At 42.6% G+C, this 14,644-nt stretch overlaps 1 protein-coding gene across 1 annotated transcript in view; it reads right to left on the bottom strand.

Moving 5' to 3' along the window:
* Pah (phenylalanine hydroxylase) overlaps positions 1–14,644 on the bottom strand; it is a 62,343-nt gene that overhangs the window by 33,594 nt on the left and 14,105 nt on the right. The window contains exon 3 of the mRNA NM_008777.3: positions 12,219–12,402. Within this exon, the coding sequence (NP_032803.2) occupies positions 12,219–12,402 (184 nt within the window). The remainder of the gene's footprint in view (positions 1–12,218; positions 12,403–14,644) is intronic.

The following is a 14,644-nucleotide window of genomic DNA, read 5'->3' as shown; positions in this document are numbered from 1 at the left end:
CCATGTGCGTGTGCGTGTGCGTGTGTGTGTGTGTGTGTGTGTGTGTGTGTGTGTGTGTAGGATACAAAATGTCTCTCATCAACTTCAAGTATACACTGTATTATTTTTTTTTCATGTTAGATCTCCAGAGCTTATTTATCATACAACTTAAACTTTGTACCATTTGACCAATATCTCCTGATTTCTCTGCCCCCAGCACCTGGAAAGAGCCATTCTCTGCCCCTGTGAATTTGACTTTCTGGACTCCTTGTATAAGAAAGGCCCCGAAGTATTTGTTTTCCTACGATGAGCTGATTTTCCTTCGCAAAGGCCCCCATTCATATTGCAGCAAATAGAAAGTCACCTACCATGGCTGGATGATATTCCATTTACACACACACACACACACACACACACACACACACACACACACCATTTTCTGTATCTACTCATATACCTATGGAGATTTCTCCACAGTAAACAAGGAAGTTCTGGTGTGCTTTTAAGATACTGATTTCATGTTCTTTGAATGTATAACTTTAGGTGGTATAGCTGGGTCACATGCTGTTCTAATTTAATATGAGGGGCAATGACATACTGGGTCCCATTAAACCAAACCAGTGCACTGTCCACTCAATCGTGTACAAGGATTCTCTTTTTCCACTCCCTCACCAACACTGGTCATCTCTTCCCTATTCTGTGAGTCATAGGATGCTATGTAAAGATATCTATGCCTCCTGTTCCTTGAGATGCTAGAGACTCAGTCCTACTCTGCTGGAGCCCAGAGGGATCTGGAAGAGTGGAAGTTTGTGCCTGCTTCACTGTTTTCCTGTGTCTTCTGAGTACAGTCGGTCTAGCAATGGCAAAGAGCCCCACAGTGAGGCCAGACTGTGCTCTGCTCTTTTCATTGAAGGGACCAGAGGAGTAGTGATGCCTCTTGGGACTCAGTATTTCTTCTGTAAAATGTTCATGGGAGAACAGCCACAGAGCATACCTTCATACGAACAATTAAATGAGTCAATATATATGCTTTTGATGAAAAGTTATGGTTCATAACTTGGTCAATTGTAAACACACAGAGAGAGAGAGAGAGAGAGAGAGAGAGGAGAGAGAGAGAGAGAGAGAGAGAGAGAGAGAGAGAGAGAGAGAGAGAGAGATTCAGACAATATTCATGCAAGCTCATCCGTCACTATCACTAAGCAATATATGGGGTCCACTGTTGTCTGTAACACCTTTATATGGGCCTGATTGCATATATTGTCACATATGTACACACACACACACACACACACACACACTCACAGAAGGAGAGAGTGGGGAAGGGAAGGAGAAGGGGAGAAGGAAAGAGAGGGGAGGGGGAGGGAAAGGGAGAGGGAGTTGGGTTCTTCGTCACACAAAAAGCAGAGTAAAACTTCTAGAAAAGCTAATAAACATGCCATTTCCTTTGTAATATAATTATATACACAGTTGTAATTTGACTTCTGGATCCACAAAACAGATTCAAATCATCTTTCTTTGCTGCTAGATGAACTGAATGCTACAGCAGACAGGACACATCTTAGTCCCGATGGTCAGCACACAGATCGTGGTCGATCCATGTTTGTCATGACAATAGATTTAATAATTCTGGCAGCAATGAAAGAAAGAGGAGAACCAGAGTTTGGAGTGAAGAACTGTTTCTTCATCCAGTCCGGGTATTAACACCCCTCTAAATACTGTGCCTCAGTTTCCCCTCATAAGACATGCGTGTTGTGTTTACTTTTTGCTGAGGTCCTGGGTGAGTTTTGTGTTCTGAGATGTGTGGAATGCTGTGAGAGGTGGCCCAGAGGACCTGTGAAAAGAGGCTTTCACCGCAGTCAACAGGGATTTATCTTCTGGGAGTAGAGTCCCTACATTTTCAGCCCTCAAGTTACTGTCCACAGCATCTCCTCCTCAGACTGAGCTGTGCTATCTCCCAATTGAACCCCAGAGGGCAACAAAGACAGCTAGTCCCAGCTCTGACAAGTTCTTCCCTCAGAGCAAAAACAATCTATTTGGGCTCATATAGCTTAGTTCAGGCCTCTTAGTAGAAAAGAAATGACTTAGTTAATTAAATAATTATCATTGAAAAAATTACAAAGAGTTCAAGACATAAACAACTCAACAGCCTGGTTGGTAGGCCCCTGGCATTTGAGATCAGGGCCTGGTCTAGAGACTACGGGAGACCACAAGGCCTCTTTATAAGGAAGGGGCATTTTTGTCTACCCAGGTGCAGCGGCCTCTGATGACCTTCAAGCCTCACTATCAAACAGAAATGTCCAGAGCACAAAGCAATGCAGGAAAAATAAAAGGCATTTCATGTTTTGTGTTGAAAGCTAGTTCACAGCTTTTGGACTTTATGCGATTTGCTTTCTCTCTCGGTGGTTCCGAAGTGTCGCGTTTGAAAAAATGATCATAAAAATCATATGTCTCTCAGAGTTAGTGAGGGTCAAGATGACCTCGGGGGGGTGGGGTGGGGTGGGGAGATGATTCAGTGCATAAAGCACCTTCCTAGCAAACGTGAGAACCTGGATTCACACTCACGAACTCCATGGAGAGCCAGTCAAGCGCCTGTGATCTCAAGGTTCCTGTTGCAAAATCGGAGGTGGGGACAGGAGACTCACCAGTAGCTCTCAGATGAAACAAAGAGATACTGTTTCAAAGTAGAAGGAGGGGACCAGTACCAGAGGTCGTCCTAGGAGCTCCACACTTATGCTGGGACATGTACACACTGCACACTGGGTGTGCACACATACAAGAGAGATTAAAATGATGAGCTATGTACAAGCCCATAAAGAAGTCTTACAGCAGTGTTTAACACATAGTAAGGGATTTTAAAATATTTCATCATATTATGATTCTTGCTGCTATTAGAAGGCCAAAAAAAAAAGGCCTGGGATTCACTGTTGGCAGCTTCCCAGCCCTACCTCAACTCTCCTCCTCCTCCTCCTCCTCCTCCTCTTCCTTCTCCTCCTCCTCCTCAGCCCTGGCCAGCAACCTGTGTCCTATGGAATAGAAGAACCCAGGTCCATTAAACGTTTGCAGGCTCTCACCTTGGAATAAAGCAGGAGTCTTGGGAAAAGAGACCCCGTGGAGACAAGGACCCAGTATAGGGGTAAGAATGGACAGGGGCACATGACTTCATTTCTCTTCAGAGTCTGAAGAAACAAGCAGTCTGGGGACCCCCTAAATTAAAAGTATGGAGCCCAGAGAAAGCACCTTTCGCACTCAGCTCCAAACACATCTCTGCCTAGACACCACACAGGGAAGGGTGAACACCCAAGACGGGAAGCCAGCAGGTCTCTCCATGCCCAAGGATATCTTCCTAAGCATAATCCATGTGAGTCTGAGCGAGTGCCTTGCTCCCCCAAGAGTCTGGATTTTCCTCCGTAAAATTTATGAGAGAATAAAACCAACTATCCGTCTCCTTCTTTGGTATGGGAAGCAATGAACCTGTAACAGGTGGCTCTATCGCCAGCCATTGTGTTTGAACCTCATAGCAAAGTCCACAGGTGCTTGTGGCTAAGTAAATATGGTGATTTAAGCTGCTGGTGGCCCAGCTGAAGCCCACTTTTGCGCCCCGCAGCCCGTAGGCTTGACCAATTTGTCAGCCAAAAAGGTTCTAATTACCTTTTTTTTTTTCTTTTGATGAGCTAAAGCAGGACCCGACAGGGCCTTGAAGAATTCCTTTCTGTCTTCCATCCGGACCTTCCTGGATACCATAAAACCTACCTTCTTCTCTGTACACTTTCTTCTCAGTAGGGTTTCAGCCCCACCCCCACCCCACCCTCCCCATACACAGGGGTCTCACTCACAATGCTGAGAAGAGGCACTGACCCCAGTGACCCAGGCCTTCATTTTGAAAACTTAAATCAGATTAGCTCATTAATGACCTTGCCAAATACCCCAGTGGTGGGTCAGGCTCTGCAAGCCCCTCCAGAGGCGCTGGGCTTGGGGTTAATGAATTACCGAGCCGGCTGGTGCAACAGAAGCTCTCTGTGAAGCCAGTGGCACCCGGGAGGGGGTGCAGATCATTAATAAATATTGATTTGGCTCCAAAGGAAGCAGCCTGCCAGAGAGCAGGCCCCTGGACACCCACGTTGCGGTCCCATTAAGTCAGGGTCAACTGTTCTACCCAGACGTCGAGGGGACCGCTGGCTCCAGAGTGCTCCCAAAGAAAAGGCTCCCAAGAGCTGACTTCCTGCTTCGTGGGTCAGTTAGAGTCCATTAAATCCACAGTAGTTCAAGGCAGACAGATCCCAATCTAACTCTCGTCCTCCATCAGATGTTCACCAGCCCCGGGGCTGAGTCAACAAGGCACCCAGGATGGTGGCCAGCCTGTCTCAGGAAGAGCAATAAATCCTCCGACACAGAGACCCAGAACAGAAGGATATTTTCACCCCAACTCTAGGCTCCCCCGTGTCTCCTCCGAGGCCATGGCCCCAGCCTCCTACTGAAGCAGCTACTGTGTGAGTTCCAGGAGCCATTGCGAAGGGAGAGGGCATGGCTGCCCGATGTTGCAGGTGAAGACCTGCAAGGTCTTATTCTTCCTTTAAAGAACTTACTTCTATGTCTGTTTCTAGGGCCAGAAAAACCACCATCAAGGTCTTGGCAAGAGTAAAGGAGCCAAAGCTTGGCCGGTAGGATAAGCTAACACACTCTGCATCCTGGACATAGCAGTATCTGACATGATGGGATCCTGGCGAAGCACACAGCCTCTATTTCCTAATCCGATTCTTAGAATCACAAATAGAAATGAGCGAAGACTAGGAATTTCAGTGAAACATTGAAATTATAAATAAATAATAAAATCTGTAGGGTCCTTTAAAGTTAGAGCTACTCTCCCACTGACCCTTCCAATGAGTCACGTGTCTCCATTTTTTTAAGATTTACTTTATTTTTAACCAGAGGAGGCATGTGCATACGAGTGCTATAGCCAGAGGAGGCCAGGTCATTGGGGCCCCTTAGAGATGGGGGTTACAGAAAGTTGTGAGCCATGGCACTTGGTGGCTGGGCACCCAATTCCCATCCTCAGAAAGAGTACTATGTGTTTTAAACTATGAACCATCTCTCCAGCCTCAAATATACTACATGTCTCTTACAGGTACATAGTGGCAGGTTACCCATTATATTCCCATAGCATCCAATTCTGCCTTCTAAATACTTACAGGATCTGAGATAAGCTGATATATCTCTCACAACCTGTGTTATGTTCAACTGGCCTATGTCAGGTCAAACATAATACATGTAATGCCTTATCTAACCCCAAGTCTTCCTCTCCTCCCACCTGTTGGACCAGAGACTGAGTTCAGTGTACGCAAAAGGATACTCCTCAGAAATACCGTGTCTCCCCATCATTGCCATATGTCACATCATACAACAATGACTCTGCACCAGGGTGGGCATCACACCTGCTTTCCCTCCTACTGTTAAACCCCTGATGACTGATAGATAATGTCAACCCTAATGTGGGGAAGGTTGCCACCAATTCCCTCTGCATCGCTATCCTGGACCCACACCCATGGTGCTGGTGGTAACACATGGCCTGATGTTGGCTGAAGTTGTGGATGACAGCCACATCTCTCTATGGAGGCCCAGATGTGTCAGAGACTAAGGTCCCATTCATCTGGATCACGTTCAGTTCAATCATTTTACACCCCAAGATTAGAGCCTCTTCCACGATCTTGTCCATGAAGTATAGGAAGTAGCACAGTGGGTCTTAGTTATGTCTCTCAGATGAAGAAGAAAAGGCTGGTGGGATTGACCATTGAAAGGGGACAAGTGGCCATGTAGAAAGTAGAGAAGTAAGCACTGGCCCTTGACTTTTAAATTATTGCTCTTTCTGGGTCACTATGGGGTTCCCCTTGGGCCAGTATGAATGACAAGTTGGCATTTAGTTACAATCATTTTCGAAACATCCGTGTCACATGGAGAAAAGACATTCTCGGTCTGTTCCCTCTAACTTTCACAATCTCAGTCTTAGCCCAAATAGCATGTGGTACTGCCCTCTATTTAACAAAGACTGTAAGTTTGGGGACTCTGGACCTGAACATCAGTGAAAATCATTGTGTATCTTGTTAAAAGGCTCGTGTATTAATTTACTGACAATATAGGCCCTGCGTGACAGCCTCTATCAAAATTATATCATGTAATCCACACAATCACATTAGCACCAAATATCTTCACATTTCAAATGAGATGCAAGAGGCTTAAGGAGAGCAATATAGCATTCAGGGAGCATCTAAACAAAGACTTAAAACAGTGATACAACCGTGAGTTTCCACAAATCCAAAGATATGCCATCTCCTGCAGATACAGGACCATGAGCATCTAACAGTTGTGCCTGTGAAAGCCACACACAGGGCAAAGCCAAATGTATAGGGGAAAGTTTTAATTGACAAGGGAAGGAGGAGTTAGAAACAGAATACACAGACAGAGAAAGCAATAGAAAAAAAATAAAGATGCAGGTGGTGAGACTGAAGAAACTTCAACCATCTGGACTACTCAGCCTTAAGCAGCTTTTGGCTAAAGACTCTTAGGAACCATGACTTCTTTGAAAAGTGTTCTTGTTTTAAAAGCAAATAGGCGTGCACACATGTGCACCACTTTGCCAAGTCTTGGGAGAGGCAGGTCAGAGCCTTTTATGGGATCCTACCACTGATCACAGAAATCCTAAATGAATGTCAAACATCTGTCTTACTCAGTATGGCTCTGCAGAGCGGGGATATTGAAGAAGAAAAGAGAAACCTGTAGGGGATTGAGCTTAGAGGCAAGAAATGTGTGTAATAATGATTCGTCTGTCTTCTATCAGTAATATCAACTCTATGCTAGGCAGATAAATAAGCGATAGTATAGAGATAGATAGATGGTTGATAGATAGATAGATAGATAGATAGATAGATAGATAGATGATAGATGGATAGATGGATAGATAGATAGATAGATAGACAATAGAGGATAGATAAATAGATAAACAAATGATGGATTGATAGATATATAGATAGACGATATATACAGATATACACATATATGTACTTATGTATATAAGTAGTCTGATGGTAAAACAGGTAAATGGTTAGATGGTTAATAGATAGATAGATAGATAGATAGATAGATAGATAGATAGATAGATAGGATAGACAGACAGACAAGATAATCAGACAGATATATGATACATACACACACACACACACACACATATATATATATAAACATGTGTTCTTGTGCATATATACACAGACACATGGGAAAACATGTGAATGAATGAGAGAGATGATAGATAGATAGATAGATAGATAGATAGATAGATAGATAGATAGACAGATATCAGTCAATCTTCCTGTTTGCACAGAATATAATACAAAGTAATGGGAATCTGGGTTTACTGTTTCCACACAGTATCCTGTTAAACAATCCCCATTTGGAGAAAGTCTAAAAGGTGTCCGTTTACTTTTCAGAAACATCAACAAAAAGGAAAGTCTCTCAAAAGGCCATGCCCCTAACCTCTAACTACCTAAGACACTGTGTTGGTGTCTGCTTGCCCTGGCTGCAGTCTGTCTCCATGTAGGTATTTTCCACCCCCCACTAAATGCAATGTCATGCAGGAGATTCAAAGGGAAAGTAAACGGATTAGTAGATGGATCGATGGCTGATATTAATGCTCTTTCATGTTGGGTTGAAGAAGGATTTGAGGTCATCAGGAGAGAAGGCGGCAGGAGAATAGACTAAGTATTCAAAAGGCTCTCTGGATTAAAATCCTATTAAGTTCCCATCAGCTTCTCCAGGAGGCGTTTGAGGAGGTTGGGTTTCTTTAACCTGTCACCATAATTAACCTTCCCCCAAGCTGTTTTGGGTGGGGCACATTAGCAATTAAGAAACTGAGAAACTTTCATTTTCTATCACCCACGCCTCTGTTTGAATGCTTTGGAGACCAGAGTGCAAAGTGGTTTAGCTTAATTGATTTGAGGGGTTCAGGTCTCTCACTTGAACCTGCTGTCAGACTTGCCCCTGAGATCTGAGCCCCTCATTAAAAAGGGCATTTTGTCCAGAGAAAGAATCAAAGGTTCCAATCTCCTCCTCAGCTTTCTTCCTCTTCTCATTCCCCGAGTGAGGCTGACAGAAAAGAGCGACTATACAGTCATGCTTGCTTTTCTTTCAAAATCCCTACTTCCGGACCCAGAGTCCTCTCTGCAAATTTACCACTGGAGTCCTGATGGCCAGTCTCTCTCAGCAGGTGTCACCTCAGCATCTGCCATATCCCTAGCAGCTGTTGAGTCATAGATAAGTTCAGTCTAGGTGGGACTAGCCCTATGGGTGAGTGACCAGCTGCTCCAAGAAGTAGAGGTTACAAAGCAGTAGGATCACAAAATAGGTTTCAAATACTACTGGCTCTTTCTTTGCTACATACAATTGCCATCCCCATTTTACCCACACATACACACACACATTTGCACACTCACACTTATTTCAAACATTAGCACCCTGCCATGTGAGCAAGGAGGTGAGCAGCCTCCTAAGGCATTAAGTTCACGCAATTTTTAGTGTGTAAGAAGTTCAGCAGTGATTGCAGGATACCTCCGTAACAAAACATGAGCTTGTTTTACTTTCTCACTGCTAATCTTGAGAGTTACATGATAGAGCATTTTCCTCCTTCCAACAACAGTCCTTTTTCTGTGTCTACCTAGGTGTCTTGCGCCCTTTGCCAGACTGTGAGCTACTTAGGAACAAGCACTCCACTTACTTTTTTTTCCTCCAGCTCCTAACACAGTATCTAACAGACATCAGTTAGGACTTAACATACTCTGGCCCATGACTATACAGATTTTACCCTGCCTTAAACCCAAGTCACAACCTCTATTTGCGCTATGTAAAATGTAGTAGTCAGTAGGGCCACATGACCTCCGAGATCATATTCCCACTTCTGAATTGTATGAAGAAAGTATTTGTACAAGCTGGATTGCTGGAACTCCAGTAGTTGTGCCTTTTCTCATAACTCATAATAATGGCAAGAATATAGAACACTTATGAAGCCCCTCAACATCCTCTGCTCTATTTCCAGTGGCTGCTGATGTGATTCCATTAGCCCCATAATGCCAGGAACTCTTGTTTCTTCTGCTGGATGCAGCTTGAGATCATCAGCCTCAGCAATTTGTCTAAAGTCACACCAAGTGTGCTATGTTTCGATTCAAGAAACTGGGCTCTAAATTAATTCTCTAGATCCTCTCCAAGAACCTCCTCTTGGAACTTCCAGCTCAGGCTGCATGCAGCCCTCCAGCTGGCCTACATACATCTTCCTAGCTCTCCAAGTGGCGCCTGCCTGCCTGCCTGCCTGCCTGCCTGTCAATTGCTTTGATTTCCAACTCCAGAGCCCAGCTGGCTCAGACTCCACCTGCTCCAACCAAAAGCAGAGCTTGCCCCAGGACCCTGCAGGCCCTTTCTTTGTCCAGAGGGCCCGAAATTCCTACTGGGAGCAGGTGGCCTGAAAAGCAGGAGAGGAAAGCCATCAGCTTGGGAAGAAGATGGAGGAGGCAAAGAAGTCTGAACAAGAGGAATTACAAGGTCCCTCTCAAGACCTGAGCCTATATGATCACTCTGGGCAAGGGCAGGCCAGAATTGGGGAGCTATATCTGAGAGATGAAGATAGAGAAGACATCTTTTTTTTTTTTTTGATAAACTTTTTTTATTTTCATAGACCAGGCATGTCCATGGGTGGAGCACTGTAAAAAATGCCGAAAAGTAGGCAGAGATTTAAATGATAAACTAGCTAATGAGGGTGAGAAGACATCTTTAGAGAGTCTTAGAGCTACCTTTCGGGAGCCATTTCTGTTGCCCGTTCTACAAGGTGCATTTTGTCTTATTTTAAAGAGTCTCTGCTTTTTAAGTGAAATTTTTATAAATAACTTTTCATTGGCACATAAGAACTGTACCGATTCTGTATCACACTCAAAGATACGAGTTTGATACCCTGAACAAAGAGAGGAAGGAATGGGTGGATAACTCAGATGGTACAATGTAATATTTTCCATATATATGTAAATTTTATAATGTCCAAATTGGAATAATCATACTTATCCTCCTCAACCAGTGATCACTTGGTCAAATGTTTAAAACGGTTTCTCCCATTTTTTTACTTAAAGAGTAGAGCACATTATTGTTACCTGGAGTCATCCTTTTCTACAGCAGAACACCCAGACTTGTTTCTTCTGTCTTACTAATGCTTAGTATCTGTACCTGGGCACTAATTCAGCAACAGTGTGTTCTCTACCCAAAGCATTTGGTGTTTGGGAAAGCTACTTTAGATCCTGGGATAGAAAAGGAGTTCATTGAAATTAGGTTCATCTCAACAAGCATGCTCTTAAGTGTCTACCAAAATGCATTGAAAACCTATACATGAATGTTTTTATAATATGCTCGTTCATCATAATCCCAAATTGGAGTCAACCAAGATGCCATTAAAATAAGTGAATAGGCAATCTGGGGTTAAGGTAATACATTAGGATATTATTCAAGAGTAAAAATGAAATGATATATAAAGTCAAGCGTGAGCCAAGCCCATCTAAAATGTTGCTTCTGGAAAAGGCAAAACTACAGGACTGTAAATAAGAGAAAGGAGGTGTGAAGGAGGGGTGGACTACAGGCAATTTTAAGACGCTGGCACTAAGCTGTATGCCACGGTGGTGGCAGACACAGAGCCACCATACATTGGTTAAAACCAATAAAAGTCGACAACACAAAGCAGGTTTTGAGTGTGACCATTGGACTTTACTTCCTAGTAATAAATCAATCACTACTGGCCCATCAATTATTTTTTTATTTATTAGGTATTTTCTTCATTTACATTTCCAATGCTATCCCCAAAGTCCCCCATATACCGACCCTCACTCCCCTACCCACCCACTCCCACTTCTTGGCCCTGGCTTTCCCCTGTACTGAGGCATATAAAGTTTGCAAGACCAAGGGGCCTCTCTTTCCAATGATGGCCAACTAGGCCATCTTCTGATACACATGCAGCTAGAGACACAAGCTCCGGGGGTACTGGTTAGTTCATATTGTTGTTCCACCTATAGGGTTGCAGACCCCTCCAAACGCTGACACCATTGCATACACTAGCAAGATTTTGCTGAAAGGACCCTGATATAGCTGTCTCTTGTGAGGCTATGCCGGGGCCTAGTAAACACAGAAGTGGATGCTTACAGTCAGCTATTGGATGGATCACAGGGCCCCCAATTAATTTTTAAATGTGCTGTATGAATGCAGATTGGTAACAAGGGGAGTACAATACAGAAAAATTCTCTGTACATTTTTTCATTTTTCTCTAAAATTAAAAATGAATTCTATTCAAAATTGTTCATATGAATATGCCTTTCATCCTAAAATAAAATACCATCAAGCATCTTGCTTGTCCATATTCTTCATAGGCTACACCTAAGTATAGCAACCCCATATTACCATTGAGCCAGTCCCTACAATATGCTAGAGAACACTCTTTTGTTGGGGTAGAGATAACAGAGCATATTGTTTTTACTTTGCATTCATCTAGAAACCACACTGAACATGATGGTTAATTATCAACTTCACTCACACTGGGAAAGAGTCTCACTGAAGAATTGTCTAGATCAGGTTGGCCCATGGGCATGTCTTTGGGGGAGAGATTGTTCTGGTTATATTAACTGATGTGGAAAAAAAACCATCCTAAATGTGGGCGGCACCATCCCTTAGGTTTGGATCCTGGCTTGTATAAGAGTAGAGAAAAGTAAGCTAATCACTAGGCATGCATGCACTTATTTTCTCTCTGTTCTTGACTGAATTCTTTGTAAATCATTGCTTCATGCTTCTGTCACCTTAACTTCCTCCACAATGATGGACAGTAACCTGCAACCATAAGCTGAAATAAATCTTTTCTCCCCTACATTGCTTTTTGTCATGGTACTTCATCTTACCACCAGCAGAACGATCAGAAGTTCAAGAGCAACCTTGGTTACTTAATGAGCTTGAGATCACTCTGGGCTCCACAATATCTTGCCTTTTAAACATATTCAGTGAGTGTAAGAAACAGCTACCCTGAGGAAGAGGGAAAGAGATGACTATGTACCTGTTATGCTAGGCCTTTGTCTAGGTCCTTAGCTTAGTTCCTCTCCATTATGCCCACGTTGTTATGTATGCTATTATTAAATGAAGACAGTGTGGTATTGTTTAGGTCACGAGATTCTTCAGACTCTCACCTGTGTTCTTTTCCTTGTCTCGGGAAAGCTCATGGACAGTGGCACCAATGTCGTTCCTCAGGCTCTTGATGATGCTGCCCAGGACGGGCTTGCTACGCTTATCCAGATAGGTGAAAAACTCATACTCATCTTTGTTTAAACGGGAAGGTCTGGATTCAATGTGTGTCAGGTTGATCTCATTCTCCTGAAAGAGAAAATTATAGGTGTGGGAGTCTGGTGTTCATTATTACCACAGTCCAAATATACAGAGCCAGAACAACTAGAGTTGAAGAGCAGGGTTTAAAAACATTTTGTATTACATGAGAATAAGGAAACCCTTAAATATTTAGACTCTGTTTTACCTTCTGCAAAACCAAGCGCCAATTGACAAGAGATAGGAAGAATGAGTCAAGTGCATCCAAACTTAATCACACAGAAATCTAATACCAGCCTACAGTTGCCTGTGTAAGGCTTGGGTTTGGATCAAATGTCTAAGACAATGGTTGTAAAGGTATGGCATGGGAAAGTCTCCCTTCCACCCAATGAAATGCCACAGAAATCAATAAATCATATAGACACAACATTGTTTTGCTTGAATATAATCCCCAGGGCACAGGCTCTGCATTCATAATCTCTAAATTGTATCATCTATGAAATGCTAGCTATTTTATTTTCATGCTTCTGCATAGCCTCAGTTTCCCCATCTACACATGGGTGGTCTCATTAATAACTGCACCATGAGCTCTTTGGGGGTCTTGGACAAATTAATACATACATACACTCTGCAACATAATTTGTAGAACTACTATTAATATCATCATATGTTATATAACTATGTAAGGTATATTATTTGTATTATATTTGAAAATGCATGTACATATACATATATAACCTATATAAATACATATGCAGTATTCACTAAATGCCAATCACAACTCAGACCTAGATGTTTTTTTCTTTCTAAAGTTTACATTCAAGTTGAGGTAATAAAGACAGCAGCCATAAAAAGCAATTAACTTAAGTATTATTTTATAATGTCAGGGGATAAAAATAAATACAAGGCAGGACAGACAAAATGGATGAGCTGCCCTGGGGTAGCATTAGGATACAGTCTAGTATTTAAGAGGATCTGCACATGAGGTCTTCTTGAAAAAGCAAACCATATGCACATTCTAAAGGAGTTAACAGACAGGATGACCCCATGGGAATGGTGGATGGGATTGTCCTAGAAGAAGTAATAAAAGAAGTCTGATAAGTTGGAATAGCCACAAAAGATGAAGGACAGCTAGACAAATTATTTGAATGGATCTGGCCTTGATTCTGAAACTTTTAGGGGTCCTTATGAAGTTTTGAGCAGACAGAAAACCGGATCTCATGGTATTAGAATGATCAATCTGTCATCCATGTTGAGAATAACCCTTGTAGACCTGGCAGAACCACTAAGTTCTGCCGCAAAGTTGCTTCTGAAATCCCATATGATAGTGGGTGTAACTATGGTGGCAAGTGTGACAGCGTCAGGAGTCACAGGCTGATATTTCATGTAATGACCTCAAAGAGTAAAATGATAAGGACTATGAGAGGAATTTGTAGATAACAAAATGGGAAAGGGATCAGTAGGTCCCATTTCATCGTCTGTTTAGAAACACTGTGCAGCTGAGTGAGAATTCAGAATTCCTAAGGGGCCAGCACATACACAAAAATCTCCCTAGAGTTTCTTCTTTGAATTAAAAAAAGAAAAAAATCTATAGCAAAGCTAGAGAGATGAACAAATACTTCTTATTTGTCATTAGCCACATCTACCATAGCTGTGGATCTCAGAGATAAAAACAAGTCATCAGACTTGGCAGAAAATGCCTTTACCTGCAGATTCAATCTGCCAGCGGACCCATTATACAATTTTTCAGCACTTGCTAGAGTACACTATCTAGACGTGCCTTGATTTCTACAACCAGTGTTTTAGTGACTGGCAAGTGACTTTCCTCATATGCTTTGCCACTAGAAGCAATGACTGACATTGTCTGCATGCTTGTCCCTGATTACCTAGATGATTTCCCAAATTAAATGCCTTGGGGCCTCCATGGTGAACCAGAAAGTATTCACCCCTTAAAGTTTCTGTATCTTACTTACCCCGCTGCTCTCAAAGGGGCAACATCATCTGTTCTACCCTCCATGAGAGAACCTATATTCTATTTTCTGATCAGTAATACTTGTGTATAGATTGATATTAATTCTACTGTGTATTATTTTTTATGATAATACTATCCTTGTCTATTTTTAAATATCTTCACACAAACAATTTTTAAGCTTTGATGTTTCAAAAGCCGACACCAGGCCCAGGTTCTCCCTCTGGGCCTTCATTTCAGGATGTAGCTGTCAGCTACTGATCCAGCATATGCTGTCATGTTCCCTGCCATGATGATATTAGACCAAACCTCTGAAACTTTATG

The sequence above is a fragment of the Mus musculus genome, chromosome 10, assembly GCF_000001635.26.
Source record: "Mus musculus strain C57BL/6J chromosome 10, GRCm38.p6 C57BL/6J".
In the NCBI taxonomy this organism is placed as follows: domain Eukaryota; kingdom Metazoa; phylum Chordata; class Mammalia; order Rodentia; family Muridae; genus Mus; species Mus musculus.
Note: the sequence above shows the minus strand (reverse complement) of the source record. Positions and strands in the feature narration are given on the sequence as shown.